Consider the following 16,634-nt stretch of genomic DNA (forward strand, 5'->3'; position numbering starts at 1 on the left):
AAGGGCAGAACAGTTCTCAGAGCTTTCTGAGATGCTCTTCTAGGGTTATAATCCTCAGATTTGGCTCAAATAAAAATTTCCAATTCTTTCTTAGATTGATTGATTACTTTTTCATTGACAATAAGAAATAAACTTAAGAGACGAGGTTGGAGAAAGGGCACCGTTCCTTCTCTCGATGACTTTTAGCAACACCTCTGCCAGCACAGTGCTTGGCTCTGGCCTCAGGCATGTGAATTAGACACAGAAATGAAAATCCACCAACATAGTACAATACACCCAGAGATTTTTGTTTTTATATAACAAACACATATATGGTACTTTTTTTGTGCTAGGCACTTCCCTGAACACTTAACAAATATTAACTCCCTACCATCAAGAAAAAAATAAAAAGGCAGGGAGTTCCCTTGTGGTGCAGTGGGTTAAAGATCTGGTGTTGTCACTTCAGCAGCTGGGGTTGCTGCTGTGGTGCGGGTTCAACTCCTGGCCCAGGGACTTCCACGTGCCGTGGGGATGGCTGCAGGCTGGGGTTGGGGGAAAGGCAGCATGACACAGTGTAAAGTTTAAGACAAGATGAAGGAGATGAAGGCAGTAGTGTCTTCAATAAACTGCTTAGATTTAAGGCCATTTTGTTTGCTTGCTTGGTTTGGGTTGGGGGCGGAGGGGACGGTTTGGCCACAGCACTCAGAAGTTCTGGAGTTCCCGTCGTGGCGCAGTGGTTAACGAATCCGACTAGGAACCATGAGGTTGCGGGTTCGGTCCCTGCCCTTGCTCAGTGGGTTAACGATCCGGCGTTGCCGTGAGCTGTGGTGTAGGTTGCAGACGCGGCTCGGATCCCGCGTTGCTGTGGCTCTGGCGTAGGCCGGTGGCTCCAGCTCCGATTCAACCCCTAGCCTGGGAACCTCCATATGCCGCGGGAGCGGCCCAAGAAATAGCAACAACAACAACAACAACAACAACAAAAGACAAAAAGACAAAAGACAAAAAAAAAAAAAAAGTTCCCAGGCCATGGATTGAACCCATGCTACAGCAGCAACCTAAGCCATAGCAGTGACCATGCTAGATTAAGGCCATTCTTTTGTTTAATACACATTTGTAGAGTGTCTTCTATGAGGTAGGTACATATATCTTTTTTTTTTTTTTTTTTTTTTTTTGTCTTTTGTCTTTTGTTGTTGCTTATTTCTTTGGCCGCTCCCGTGGCATATGGAGGTTCCCAGGCTAGGGGTCAAATCGGAGCTGGAGCCACCGGCCTACGCCAGAGCCACAGCAACGCGGGATCCGAGCCGCGTCTGCAACCTACACCACAGCTCACGGCAACGCCGGATCGTTAACCCACTGAGCAAGGGCAGGGACCGAACCCGCAACCTCATGGTTCCTAGTCGGATTCGTTAACCACTGCGCCACGACGGGAACTCCCTATATCTTAATCTGAAACTGGGGTCCTGCAGTTTAATTCTTCTCATGGGGTAGCTCCTTTGGGCTGCCTGTAGTCACTAATTAATCAATGCGTTTTCCTCTGAAGCTAGGCAACCCAGGGAAGGGCTCTTGGGAAGGGAGGTTTCCTCCTATTCTTAGGGAGAGGTTTCTTATCCCTTAAAATACAACCAGCCTCCTATGCCAGGATGTGACTAGCACAATTTCTGAATAATTTCTTAGTCTCACCTCAATTCTTTTTGCTTTCCTCTCAATCAGATAAAACCTATGAACTCTGACCCAGAAAAATGTACATAATAGATTATTTTCCAAATAATTCCTTAGGGTGCCTAAGATCCAACTTAAAGCCCTGTGCTTTAGATGCAGACCAGGAAGAGCTAGGATCACAGCCTTCTTCTCCAGATGTGGTAATTATTCATTTTAAATATTTGCAGACTATTCTTAGCTCCACATCCTGTTAGGAAGAATAGTTTTCTTTTGAGGTGGAAGGAGCTACCATAGAAATGCCAGATGGGTGGGAGGGTAGGCAGAGAATGAAATACATTGGCAGCAGGAAAAAAACTGGAAGCTTTAGAGTGTATCTCCTCTCTAAAACAGAATAGGGGGCTGATGTTTGAAGATAGAATAAGTAAGCTTGAAATATTAAAAAAAATTTTTTTTAGGAGTTCCCGTCGTGGTGCAGTGGTTGACGACTCCAACTAGGAACCATGAGGTTGAGGGTTCGATCCCTGGCCTTGCTCAGTGGGTGAAGGATCCAGCTTTGCCGTGAGCTGTGGTGTAGGCTGGCGGCTACAGCTCCAATTCGACCCCTACCCTGGGAACCTCCATATGCTGCAGGAGCGGCCCAAGAAATGGCAAATAATAATAATAATAATAATAATAATAATAATAATTAATTATAGTTGATTTACAATGTTGTGCAATTTCTGCTGTACAGCAAAGTGACTCAGTCAAGCTTGGAACATTTAATAGGCACTCAATATTATTTTCTTTCTTTCTGATTTTTCATATTTATGTACATTTGTGTAGGTACATAATCACCTATAAGGAAGTAGTTTGTGCTTCCTAAGAAGAATGAGATTCTAAACCTATAAATCAGTACAGAGCTGGGTGATTTTTAGGGGCTTTTGGGTTTTGTGGGCTGTGGGAGATTGGTGACCCTGTGTGGTCTGGGGGATTTCTTCCTTGTTCATTTTAGTATTTGGACTACTATCAGAAGATACCTTTGTCTGGAAAGGTATATTTGACTTTGAAAGCCTTAGGAGGTGTGGTCCAGAATTAAATCTGGCTGCTGTGGGCTATTAGAAGTATACTACCGTAGGAGCTTTCGAACTTTTTGAACAGGCTCACAATAAGACGTACTTTTTTCTTTGGCCGAGCCTACCGCATGTGGACATTCCTGGACCAGGGACTGAACCCAAGATGCAGCAGTGACAACACTGGATCCTTAGCCCACTGTGCCACAAGAGAACTCTGAAATACATTTTTCTTCATGACCCAGCACACACATAGCACATACATCCATGACTGAAACACAGCTTTTCATGAAACTGTGCAGGTGTGGGACATTCCGAGATGTTCTAGTCTATGTGAAAACAAAACATCTCATAGGTTGGGATCCACTACTGAGTCCTAAGTTTGAAAAATGCTGCACCAGGGCACAGTGATGGAGAGAGCTGGCTGGGAAGTGAATGCTTGTCTGTATTCAAATGGGAGCCCCTCCACTTGGAGCTGTGCCTGGGCTCAGTTAATGAACCTTGCTAAACCTTAAGGTCCTTGACGGTCCCACGGGGATAAGCTGCTTCATAAGATGTCTGTAAGCCCTCGTGATCACTTTTATTAGGCTGATTCTGGGTTCCAGAAAGCCCTTAAAGTTTCGAAATTGGTCAGCCCCATTCATTTGTGCAGTGACGCTCCCCTGGCTCAAAGCCTGCATTGTTTCTCATCCCCTGTGCACACTGCACTCTGCAGTTTGGCCCCTGGGTGTGGCACCTAAAGCCAGCACAGCCTGAACCATGACTCATCTTTGGCCCCTGTCCTCACATCTCGGAAGAGCCTGGTCCCCAAACTCGAGTCCCTTGATTCTGAACAATGTCTTCTAATGTGTCTTTGTCTTGGATCACACAGTCTTCCCCTGAAATGTCTCTCCTTTTCTTTTTACCTAAACAACACCGACACAGATCTCAAGATCACGCTTGAGGGGCACCTTCTGTGTATACAGGCTTTCCTGGTATACTGTTTTTCTCTCCCTTTCCCCCAAACCCTGAAGAAAAAAAGAAATACCTACACTCAGTATTTAACAAGTCTGGAAAGCAGACATTACACAACTTGAAAATAATCTTCATGTAATTAAAAACCCCTTATTTAAGATGAGAATTTCACAACACTTCTGATACAGAATGGGGCTCAGTTACAGCTTTGCAATTTGGCTTTTTTTTTCCCCCCAGACATACATTGAATCTGGATGCTTGTAGGCCTCTCTATTTTATTTTATTTATATTATTTTTTATTTTTTGTTTATTTTTTCTTTTTGCTTTTTAGGGCCGCATGTGCGGCTTATGGAAGTTCCCAGGCTAGGGGGTGAATCGGAGCTACAGCTGCCATCCTACACCACAGCCACAACAACACGGGATCTGAACCTCACCTGTGACCTACACCACAGCTCATGGCAACACCGGATCCTTAACCCACTGAGAGAGGCCAGGTATTGAATCCTCCTCCTCATGGATACTAGTCGGGTTCGTTAACTGCTGACCCACAATGGAAACTTCTTATTTTTTTATTTTTAGGGCCACACTTGTGGTATATGGAAGTTCTCTGGCTAGGGGTTCAATAGGAACTGTAGCTGCTGGCCTACACCACAGCCACAGCAATGCCAGATCTTTAACCCACTGATCGAGACCAGGGATTGAACCCGAATCCTCATGGGTACTAGCTGGGTTTGTTACTGCTGAGCCACAATGGGAACCCCCCGGGAACTCTTTTTTTTTTTTTTTTTTTGTCTTTTTAGGGCCGCACCCGCACATATGGAGGTTCCCAGGCTAGTGGTCGAATCTGAGCTGCATGTGCTGGTCTAGGCCACAGCCACAGCAACGCCAGATCCAAGCTACATCTGCAACCTACACCACAGCTCATGGCAACTCCGGATCCTTAACCCACTGAGCAAGGCCAGGGATCGAACCTGCGTCCTCATGGATGATAGATTCGTTTCTGTTGAGCTATGACGGAAACTCCTTATTTTATTTTGTTTTTAATTCTAAGAAATGTAGTGCTGAGACCAAGCTATTGATCAACTGGTGTGTGATAGGGGAACAGGAAATATCAACTTAATCCTTCAGCAAACAAACAAAAAATTAAATATATGAATTGCAGCTGTTGTGGGGCTGTCTGTCTTGTGACATTCCTGGTGGACTCGCTCCGGATGCATTTTTAGGGAGACAATTTGTTAGGACTCCAACAGAACAGACAGTCAGCTCAGCTTTCTGGCAGTTGCTCTGCTGTGCCATGCCCTGCATAGCAATGGCAACACTGCCTTTTTTTTTTTTTTCTTTTTGGTTGCACCTGTAGCATGCAGAAGTTCCCAAGCCAGGTATCAAACCCATGCCACAGCAGTGACAACACCAGATCCTTAACTGCTAGGCTACAGGGAACTCCCCAAACTGCCTTGAATGAGATGCATGGAGACCCTTCTATGTCTTACATCAGGATTTTTCTTATTCAAAGTCAAAGAGGAGGGGGAAGGGGTGAAGGGGTGGTCCTGAGGGAGGGGGGGTTGGTATGGGAATGAGAACATCTCTGGCCTGATTTTTCCATTTGAAAAGAAGAGAGGAAAGGTTTCTCTCTCTCTCTTTTTTTTTGCTTTTTAGGGCCACACCTCGGCCTATGAAGATTCCCAGGCTGGGGGTCCAATCAGAGTTACCAGCTTCTGGCCTACGCCACTGCCACAGCAACATCAGATCTGTGACCTACCCCACAGCTCATGGCAACGCTGGATCCTTAACCCACTGAGTAAGGCCCCGGGATCGAACTGGCAACCTCATGGTTCCTAGTGGGATTTGTTTCTGCTGGGCCACGACAGGAACTCCAGGGGAAAGGTTTCTGATGTGAGTCCCTCACTGACCTTGGTGGAGGGGATCAATCTTACTATGTTTCCATCCCTGGAATCAGAAGGAAAGTTCCAGAGTTCTAGTGGCCATGTGGTCAGGAAATTCAAATATTCCTGAGGTGCCTCCCCATCCCTAAATATCCTCTGCATAGCTGAGCATCCTAGACAAAAGGGATGAAAATGTTTCTGCTTAGATGGAGATGCAGAGCCAACCTTGGGATCTAGGTCACTGGCCAGCCCAAAGTATGTCCATTCCGGCCCCTCCTGTACTTCCTTCCTCAGTCCCCGTCACTGTCTCTCTCACTCCCAACACCCAGGCAATTAACCAGCTCTGGCAACTTTCCCCCCTGCTTGGTGGGCAGCTGCCCACAACCGTAGTTTAACCCTTTTATTATTGTAGAGCCTGAAACCATTCAACTGATCTGGCTCCTACTCAAGTCCCCCTTAACTCAGCAGGCCACACAGTGCCAGAGTGATTGCTCTAGATACAAAGATGCCCTTTTGATGCTTAAAATCCTTCAGGAACACTGTGACATGATAGGAAAACCTCTCAGCTCCCGATATGGCAGACAAGACCTTTCCGTTTCTGGTGCTGCCCCTTCCAACAGGCTCACACTTGCATTCCACCTGTACCAGCCACTTGGGAGTTCCTAGAATGTGCCTGCTTTTGTGACTTCCTCGGGGCAGTGCCTTCTGTCAACAGGGATAAGTGTGCCTCTGACAAGAAGCACACCTTGACCTCTACCCTCCTCCAACGGTTCTTAGCCAGTGGCTCCTTTGTTCTCATCTAGAACACTCTGCCTATCTCTGACATGATATGTATCTCTTCAAATAGCTTCTTTATGAGAGAGTGTGTGTATAGTGGGAATCCAATATTTTTTACATTTAATGAAATTTAAAAAAAAATCTTTTTAGGGCTGCACCTGCAGCATATGGAGCTTCCCAGGCTAGGGATCAAATCTGAGCTGCAGCTGCTGGCCTACACCACAGCTGATGGCAACACCAGATCCTTAACCCACTAAGCGAGATCGAACCTGGGTCCTCATGGATGCGAGTTAGATTAGTTTCCATTGAGCCACAATGGAAACTCCTATCTAAACGGATTTTTGATCCTGCAGAACTTCCAACAGTGCCAAACTTTTTCCAGTGTCAGGGTCTTTTCATAATTAGTTCTGTCCAGAATCATTTTCTCCCCGTATTTTCCTTACTTCCTATATAGCACATTTTCTAATTTCAAATTATTTATGAGGGTGGTGGTTAGTAGCTCAGGTACAGATGTCAGAGTGCCCAATTTCACAAGTGGGTGACTTTAAGCAATTTTCTCACTTTGCAAGTATATGTGCAAGATGCGCCTCAGTTCCTTATTTGAAAAATGGCCGTGATCATCCTGGTTATGAGGATTAGGTTAACTGAGATAACATATGCCAAACAGATTTGGGCCTGGCATGTAGCTAATATTTACCGCTCTGTAATTAAAAAAAAATTCTTTAAATTATTAAATGTCATTTCATTTTGAGCTCCAAGAAGGCAGGGACTCTGACAGCTTCTTCATTATTGTACCCCAGTGCCTGCCGTGGCATACAGTAAGTGCAACCTAAGTTCATGTCATGAGTCTCAGTGACTGAATAAATGATGTTCCTTACTTTAGAGCATTCACTGAAGGTAAGCAGGGACCTGTGCCTGCTGATCAAAATGCATTCAGAAGCCGTATCAGCGGCCTTCTTTAGTCGACTCTTATATACACTTAGTTACATAACCAAGCAACTTTTTTTTCCCCTTTAGTTTAAATAAAACCACTTGGGTAAAAATTAGATGAGTGACATTATTCTTGGATTTTTCACGAGAGGAACATAGGCTCTTATTTACTTCATTCAGAACTGAGAGTATCATGTCTAGGATTGGTTACCAAGTTGTTGCAATAAACATCCCGAGGTTAAGGTGACCTTGCTCTGGCAAGAACAGGGTGAGTCTTAGGATGAGGTACAAAGAACAAAATGATGAGCAGCATCAAAACAACAAGGTGATGTAGGCAGCTGTATAAACAAGTTGAACTCGGACAGTGATCCTGAACTTTATTTTCAGCGAAAACCTTATCTTCTCCCCATCTTATGAAATTAGTGGTATAGATAGAACGGGAGGAAAGGACAACTTTTCACTTTTTAGTAGGGAAAGGAGTAAAGTTTTGAAAAAGAAGAAAGCCTAAAGTCAGCTTCCCTAGGTTATAAATTTTTGTTTTGTTTTGCTTTTGGTTTTTCTTGGCCTCACCCACGGCATGTGGAAGTTCCCGGACCAGGGACTGAACCTGTGCCACAGCAGTTGACCTGAGCTGCTGCGATGACAACAGCGGATCCTTAACCCATTATGCCCCAGGGGAACTCTGGTTATAGATTTTTCTTTCCTGTTTTTGTCCACACTCATGGCATATGGAAGTTCCCAGGCCAGGGACTGACTCCATAGCCACATCTGTGGACATACACCACAGCTGCAGCAACACCGGATCCTCAATCCACTGTGCCACAGTGGGAACGCCATAGATTTCTTTTTAAATCACAAAACTTTCAACAAAAAGATTTCAATAAATAAGTCAATGGGTAAAGGGAGTGAGAATAGTTATGCTAGAAACCCAAGGTTGAGGAAATACAGAGGCTGAATGCAGCCAAGGCGAAAAACGATAGTAACAGCAGGTTGCTTAGTTCTCATTCTCGGAGGAAGGCCAGCCCATTGGGTCGTCTGAACCTGAGTGCTTTAAGTTCTGTTCACATGTCCAGAAGCCTATAAAAACCAAGAGACCATCACGGTGGCCCTACTGAACCTGAGCACTGCAGACCCAGGGCCAGCTCCTTTATTTTCCAACTCCAGAATCAGTATCTATTCTTTTGCTAACCAGTTATACATGTGTTATTCATGTTCATTCCTGTCCTGTACTTATTCCTCTGTATCCTGTGTTGCCGATCATATTACACAATCTTAGCGTTCAGAAGTCATGACTGTGCAGAGCCTAAGCATTGGCAGGTGGTAATGGTCTCAGAGGAGGAGGAGGAGCAGGCTTCCCAGTACGGGTGTGGTTCTGGCCCACTAGACCAGGCAATCAATGACTGCATTTTAGTTCTCTTCCTAGGAAAGATGTTCCTAGGGCAGACACCCTCCTTGGGCTTTCTTGTAGTTCTTGCTTGTTCAAGGAACAGACACTCTCTTATCCTCATAACCATATACTCTTTCTTGTTTATTTATTTTTTTGGCCACTCTCATGGCATGCAGAAATTCCTGGGCCAGGGATCGAACCCAGGCCATAGCAGTGACAATGCTAGATCCTTAACCGCTCAGCCACCAGGGAACTCCCTTTCTTGTTTAAAGTTTGCAGCTAGAGTCTTTCAACTATAAGCCAGATGAAAAAGCAATTCTAGCCCTTTCTGACACCATGAGAAAGACGAGCCAGTCGTGGGGACTAAGGAAAGACACAGGAGGACAGGAGAAGAGAGGCAGGGCTCCAGCCTGGTGCACACTCACCACTTTTTGGTTCCCTTCATGATCAGTGAGCAGCCATTCGATGTCCAGGGTATCTTTCTCTGGGAGCCCCAGTTGATGGTGACAGGGCAAAGTGACCTTTTCCTCTGCCACTCTCTTGATCTCAGTGTGAGTCCCCAAGGTTCCGACATAGTAGGAAACTGGAAGAGGAAAACCTCTGATGAGTCAGGCAGGAACCAGATGGCAATGTGTGGGGAGCAGATATTACAACCAATAATTATCGGATGTTCCTGTGGGCAAGGGGCATATCAAGGTATTAGGAGGATCCTAGGCTGGAAGTACCAGAAGTCCCGGGGTCTCTGTCTGGCTCTTCTGTTAACTGAATTCATCATATCTTCCTTAACCTCTGCTCCCCACTCCCAATTACAGTCCTACTATAGCCCATCTCTCCTACCTTACTGGAGTTTTATGAACAATGAAATCACTCAGGTCAACAACTTTTTTTTTTTTTTTTTTTTTTTTTTAGGGATGCACCTGCTGCATATGGAAGTTCCCAGGCTAGGGGTTAAATCTGAGCTACAGCTGCCAGCCTATACCACAGCCACAGCAACTCAGGTTCCGAGCTTGTCTGCAACCTATATGACAGCTCACGGCAACGCTGGATCCTTAACCCACTGAGCAAAACCAGGATTGCACCCACATCCTCATGTATACTAGTTGGGCTGGTTACCACTGAGCCATAATGGGAACTTCCAACAACTTTGTCTTTTAACCATTCTCTCCCCAACTAGCAAAGGCTTTTAAAAGGATGGAAACTAAAAGGGAAGGCAGGGGTAGGCATCCTCCCAGAACAGACACCAGATACTAGTTCAGTCTTAGATCCTAAAAACAGGCTGCCTGCATGCAACTCTCAGTGCAGCAATGCCTCTGGGAACAATGGGCTCTTTCTTACAGGTAGTTCCTGCCTCCCTAGGGATACTCTCTTACTCTCTAACTTCTACTTTCATTTTCTGTAGTTTCTTTTTCTTTCTTTTTTAAGGCTGCACTTGCGGCATATGGAAGTTCCTAGGCTAGAAGTCGAATTGAAGCTACAGCTACAGCTGCCAGTCTACGCCACAGCCACAGCGACGCTGGATCCAAGCCACGTCTGTGGCCTACACCACAGCTCCCGACAACACCAGGTCCCTGACCCACAGAGCGGAGCCAGGGATCAAACTCGCATCCTCATGGATACTAGTCAGATTCGTTTCCGCTGCGCCATGATGGGAACTCTGTAGTTTTTTTTTTTAATTGAGTTATAATTGATATACAATTTTATTTAAGTTACAGGTGTACATTATAGTGATTCACAATTTTTAAAGGTTATACTTCATTTATAGTTATTATAAAATATTGGCTATATCCCCCATGTTGTACAATATATCCTTGTAGCTTATTTTACACATAATAGTTTGTACCTCTTAATCCTCTACCCCTGTATTTTTCTGTAGTTTCACATCATGTGACTTCAAAGTATGAAGCAGCACTTGTTTGTTTGCTTGTTTTGGTTTTGGTTTTGTTTCCAGCATGCAGAAGTTCCTGGGCCAGGGATGGAAACGGAGCCACAACAGTGACAATGCCAGATCCTTAACTGCTAGGCCACCAGGGAACTCCTGAAGCAGCACTTTCTATCTAGTCAAAATTCCAAGTTACCACATTTGGATCCCCTCACTTTATTCATCCAATATTCTTTAGGCCAATAGGAATTCAGTTCCACTTTTGCCTTCTTTTTTTAAAAAAAATTTTTACTACAGTTGATTTGCAATGTTCTGCCAATTTCTGTTATATAGCAAAGTGACCCAGTTATACATTTATACACATTCTTTGTTCTCACATTATCCTCCATCATGTTCCATCCCAAGTGATTAGATATAGTTCCCTGTGCTCTAGGAGCAGGATCTCATTGCTTATCCACTCCAAATGCAATTGTTTGCATCTATTAACCCTAAACTCCCAGTCCCTCCCACTCACGTTTGCTTTCTTTAGCTCTTTCATCTTTTTCCAGAATGGTATCATGTCAGCAACTTTAGTTTCCAAGTTCACTTTCTCTGCTTCCTATTCTTTTCTTTTAGTACCTGACTATTAAATCTACAGTATTGATGACTGATGAATTGATGTGATGAAACCTCACCTAATTCTACATATGATGTGTCCAGAACTCAAGGTGTGCTTTAGCTCTGATCTTCCTTTATTTCTTACATAGAAATAAGGAAGCTCCGCATGAAAAATGATCTCTTTCCAGCCATTCACAATATAACAAAATCATCCAACCTCTAAGCTGGAACAGCTCCAGGTGTCAGGGCTCATGGGAAATCCTCTCTCCTGCAGAGACCTCCCTCTGCCACTTGAGAAGGATTTTTTAAGTGCTGTCGACCTAGGGTCGTGACTAATAAGAACATATAAATTACTCTCTTAGTCTCTGTTCATTTCCCAAAATTGATTAGCAGCAGATCTGTGGGAAGGAGAGAGGCCAGCCTTCTTGCCTTCGGGGAAAAGAAACAAGGAAGAAGGGAGCAGGGGAGGCCCATGGGCTGATATGCAGGGCTGGAGCCCTCAGGGGCTCTAAGAGATGCAGTGGGGAGATTCCCAAAAGCTCCGTTGCAAAGAAAGGAGACTAGAGAAATCTCTGAGCCTGAGAAGGGGCCTCAGAAGCAACAGGACAAGCCCCTTGTGGGGTCTTAGTGACATTCTCAGAAGGTTTCTGCTATTTCTGTTTAGAACTTGACACTGAAGCAGGAATGGCTGTCATGAACTAAGCACTTCCAATGGTGTGACTGCACTGAGCATCTGTTCCATGAAGAAGGGATTATTATCCAGATCTATTGAGGAGACGTAAAGAGGGGGCTTAGCAACTTGCTCAATATCACACAGCTAGGAAGTGGCAGTGCAGGGCTGGACACAGATATGCCTCACTGTGAAATTCTTGCTGACAGTCAGGTTATGCTACTTGTGCCCTTTATTTTATGTGGCTTCCTAAATGCCTGGTTCTTCCATTAGCTTCTAAGCTCCTTGAGGTTAAGTTCTAATCACCATTGCATGCCCAGAGCCCTTAGCCTGGGCCTCATACACTGCAGGTACTCAATACCTACATGTCAGAGGGATTCAAATCTAACCCATGCACTGATTTTACCAGTGAGCAAAGTGAGGTCCAGGGATAAAGGGGACAGCCCAAGCTCCTACAATTCATTCAGTCGCAGACATAACCCATGTAAAGCCCATTTTCCCTCAGTCCCCATAAAGTAGCTGTAGAGCAGCAGGGAAATGAGCCGGTTTGCACTGCACCAAGCTCAGCTTGTAAAGAGGAGCTCTGATCACTCCCCCTGGACACGATGTGCAAACAAAGCCAGTGTCCCACATCCCTGGCAAAGCTAGAGAATCCAGCACAAAGGAGGTACTCACTCTTCATCGAATAAATTCAAAGAATCAGCTATGAAACTTGCTGATTTGAGCCACTAGAGGGACTCAAAAGCTCAGATTTGGCTGATGTCACCAAAGGAAAGGAACAGAGTGGTGGGTGGCAGGCTTTGCCAGAGGGCCAAGTTCTATTTATACTATGCCCAGAATTAAACACAGCGGTGCAGGGATGGACCACTCGGTGAATGCAAATTGCTTTACCAATGCAGGGAGCCTCAAGATCAGGGCACATGCACCTCTAGTCTCCCCTGAACCTCAGTTCCCCAGGATATCTGCAAATTTCTCAGGTTTTTCTGTGCTTTTAACCCACACCCTTGTTCTACAGTCTACAGGGACAGGGGCGTGGGCTCTGCATACAACTCCCAGGCTCAGAAATGCTCCTAGCGGCTGCTGAGCACTTGCCTGCAGCCTGGCAGGTGAGCAGGAAGAGGCAATCCAAACACCCAGGGGCCAGCCTTGAATTCCCTGGTAATGAAGGGTTTGTCTCCATTGAGAAAGATCTTAGGGATAATCAAAATTTAGCTACAGCCTGGAGAAGTGGAGTGTCAAGTCACCGAGGCAGTTGGTGGCAGAACCGCAAGTAAAGGAATCATCTCCACTGGGTGTCTGGGACTCTTGTGGCGTTTGATGGTGGGGAGAGGTGCTGGAAGGTGGTGGTGCTCCTTGCCCAAATGCAGAGTCTTGGAAGCCGCCTCAGGTGCTGCCTAAGCTAAAGTCTGCCTACACTTGTCAAAGGACCTTTGCAAGCTTGGGAAAATGACCCGCTCTGAGCCTTAGTGTTATCACCTGAAAAATGGGAATTTAACAAGACCCTGGGGAAGTTAAAGTCTCTGGTGATGGCACACAAGAGTGTCCTCCTAAAATGCTCTTCTCTACCACAGACAGGAGCTTTTTCTCAGATGACTGCTGCCTACCTTCAGTTAAGATTAGTAGAGGTTAAGGTTTTATTCTCTAAGGGACATTTACATTTAATAAAGTCTTTTGAACCTTTAAGATTTCCTTCAAAGAGAAGGGGCAGGAGTAAATTTTTTTTAAGGGCTGCACCTGCAGCATATGGAGGTTCCCAGGCTAGGGGTCAAATTGGAGCTTCAGCTGCAGGTCTATGCCACAGCCATGTCTGCAACCTACACCATAGCTCCCTCACTGATTGAGGCCAGGAATCGAACCTGCATCTTTATGGATGCTAGTCAGATTCTTAACCCTCTGAGCCACACTGGGAACTCCAGGGGTGACTTTTTTTTTTTTCAATACAAATACTTGTATTTAACTGAGAGAAAATAAGCCACATATTTTGAGGATGAATCCATTGAGAAGAAAATAGTAAACTTTGAAAGGTTATTTCTATACCCAACTGACTATTCCATTCACATCGAAGCATCACAGTTGTGCGAGCAGCTCTTTACAGGAAAACCGCCCTCAACAGGGAGCTCCCTTTCCTTCACTCCTGGCAAAGTTATATTGTAACTAACTTTTAAACCAGGTATCTTTCTGCTCTACTCATTTCCTGCCCAAGCACACCTTTCAAATCTTTTTTTTTTTTCTCTCCCACCATTCAAATCTTTTAATCACAAAATACCTTGCCTAACCTGTTGGTTCTTTCTGTAGATCAAAGCAGAAATGAAGAATAAGTAATTAACAGACGACAAAGTCTCTTCCCTAGCTTCCCCTTCAGTAACCTCCCAAAAAACTGTGTGACCAAACTGTGAATCAGACATCTATGCTGTAGAGCACAGGGAACTATATCTAGTCACTTGTGATGGAATGCGATGGAGGATAATATGAGAAAAAGACTGTACATATATGTATGACTGGGTCACTTTGCTGTACAGCAGAAATTGACAGAATATTGTAAATCAACTGTAGTAGAAAAAATAAAAATCTTAAAAAAAAAAAAAAAGTCTAGAGCCAGGTCACAGGAGTCTGACAAGCCTGCACCTGGTGGGGGACGGTGACGACTCTGGCCCCCTATCTCAAAGATGACCTGAGATCACTTCTCTGTTTCTCTTTTTAAAATGTCATGGTGTGAACTGGGGATTGGCACCTGCCATCTGTCTCTGCACAGATTGAATTATGAGCCGCTGCAGCTGCTGACCCTCAACACCTCCCCTCCCCCAAAGGAGCTCAGGGTGGAGACCAGGAGGGAGACACTCTGTGCTCTGGGAAAACGGGCAGAACAGGTCTTCCGAGGGATATTTTCACAAGAAAATTTTATGAACCCAATTCTTGCATCTCCTCATACCTAGAAAAGCACTAAAATCCGGTGATGTCTGCTCCTCGAAACTAGCAGTAACCTTCATGAGACTAACAGCTAACTTTGGTAAACTGTGTACATGGTCGCATGTACCTCCCTCTTCACCAAAGTCACATTTATACTGACATGTCCCCTACCACTTGGGAGCAGTTTCTCAGAGCTCTCTGAAATGCTGCTTCCTGGGCAATAGTCCTCATTTTGCCCCAAATAAAACTCAACTCTCAGCTTTTAAGTTATGCAATTTTTTTTTTTTTTTTTTTTTTTTGCTTTTTAGGGCTGCACTGTGGCATATGGAAGTTCCCAGGCTAGGGGTCGAAATAGGAGCTGAAGAGCTGCCAGCTTGCACACAGCCACAGCCACACAGGATCCAAGCCATGTCTGCAACCTACACCACAGCTCACAGCAATGCCAGGTCCCCAACCCAGTGACCGAGGCCAGGGATGGGACCCGCATCCTCATAGATACTAGCCGGAGGATTGGTTTCCACTGAGCCATGATGGGAACTCCAAGTCGTGTGTATTTTTTTAAGTCAACAATCCCTAAGCAGAATCTTGGGAGGTGGTTTTGGGGGGGACACTGAGTCTGCCACTTCTCCAGATTGCTGGCATTCTGATCAAAGGCACCTTTCTCCACTACCCTTCAGGAGAATGTAATTGATTTTGTAAGCGTTGAGCAGCGGGACCCGATTTATTCAGGAACAGTAGAAGTCCTTCTATAAATGGTACCTAGGAAGAGCTGGCATTGTTTCTGCGTGGCCCTTTCAAAGAAGTTCACTTAGTCTAAATAAGTACTTCATGTACTCTGTTTCCCTCACAAATTGAGGTTGTGTCTCTGGATCGGACTGTGTCGGTGTGAGCAGACGTGGCAGGAGCGAGAACCCTGGCAGAATTTTCTCAGATGACTCCCCAGGGCTGCTGCTGACCCATTTGCTTTTGCAAATGCAAAAGGCAAAAGCTTAGGATAACTTTTAATAGAAACTAGGATGCTGCATGTAAAATATCTCTTTCTCTCTTATTTCCCTAACCGAGAACTTTTCTTCTCAAATGCTTACTGAATGCCCTTGGGGCACAGGCTGCCCAGGGTCTATGTGCTACTCTCTCCAAAGAAGGGGTCCCTCAGTGCTGCATCATGGACACAGGTACCCACGCTCCCCAGGGCCCCACCTAGGAGAGGCCACAGTGCTCTGTGCACAGGTCCTTCAACTATTTAACATACAGCAGGGCACCCACTGGGTGACGGGGGGAGGGGGTACAAGCATCCCTCCCACTCTTCATTGGGCCTGTTCACTTACCTGAATGGGAGGAGACTTTTCTTATGTTTTGCCTTACAAATATTTGAGAAAACCTCAGGGAAATCAAAATCATCGAACATCTTTCAGAAAAATTTAAAGGATTTTGGAGACTTTAAAATAAACTTCTCTGATTTTGTAGGTCAAGAAATCGAGACTTAGAGAAGTGACTCACGCAAAAGCCTCCTGATTTCTAAACTAATATATATAAAATTCTGTGTGGGGGTGTGTGTGTGCAGGCCTGTACCTTCCAGACTGTTTTTGGAACACTATGCAATTCAAGAGGACTGGACTGCAATAGAAAGAGCATGTGTTTGGAGGCAGAGAGATGTGGACTTAATTGACCCTAAGGCCAATTAACTCCTTGACCACTGAGTCTTTTCTCCTCCTCTGTAAAATGAGTACAAAAATATCAACCATGAAAGGTGATCGTAAGGATTACGAGGGATGTATGTAAAGTGGCGCTGCCCAGGGCATACAGTACAAACTCAACAAATGGTAATTATTGTTATTAATAATTGTACACACTGTATTTTGAAAGACAAGGAAAACCAGAAAAACATGCTGAGGAGGTAAAGCAGGATTTTGAGGAGTTTGAAAGTCATTTTGCTAGGTACCTGTTAATATTTGCCCACATATTC

General features: G+C 44.9%; 1 protein-coding gene across 5 annotated transcripts in view; it reads right to left on the minus strand.

Annotated features, from left to right (window-relative positions):
* The window catches only part of CLMP (CXADR like membrane protein), a 103,379-nt gene that overhangs the window by 17,567 nt on the left and 69,178 nt on the right, over nt 1-16,634 (minus strand). For all 5 annotated transcript variants that reach the window (XR_014815480.1, XR_014815479.1, XR_014815478.1 and 2 more), the window contains one exon: nt 9,044-9,201. Coding sequence is in view for 2 of the 5 variants with exons in the window: in XM_084976387.1 (XP_084832513.1) it covers nt 9,044-9,201 (158 nt within the window). In the remaining 3 variants the exon portion in view is untranslated. The remainder of the gene's footprint in view (nt 1-9,043; nt 9,202-16,634) is intronic.

This window comes from Sus scrofa, chromosome 9 (genome assembly GCF_054392235.1).
Source record: "Sus scrofa isolate SSC_HxYL_T2T_F1_AM1 chromosome 9, Sscrofa_HxYL_maternal_Yorkshire_Landrace_v2.0, whole genome shotgun sequence".
Classification (NCBI taxonomy): Eukaryota; Metazoa; Chordata; class Mammalia; order Artiodactyla; family Suidae; genus Sus; species Sus scrofa.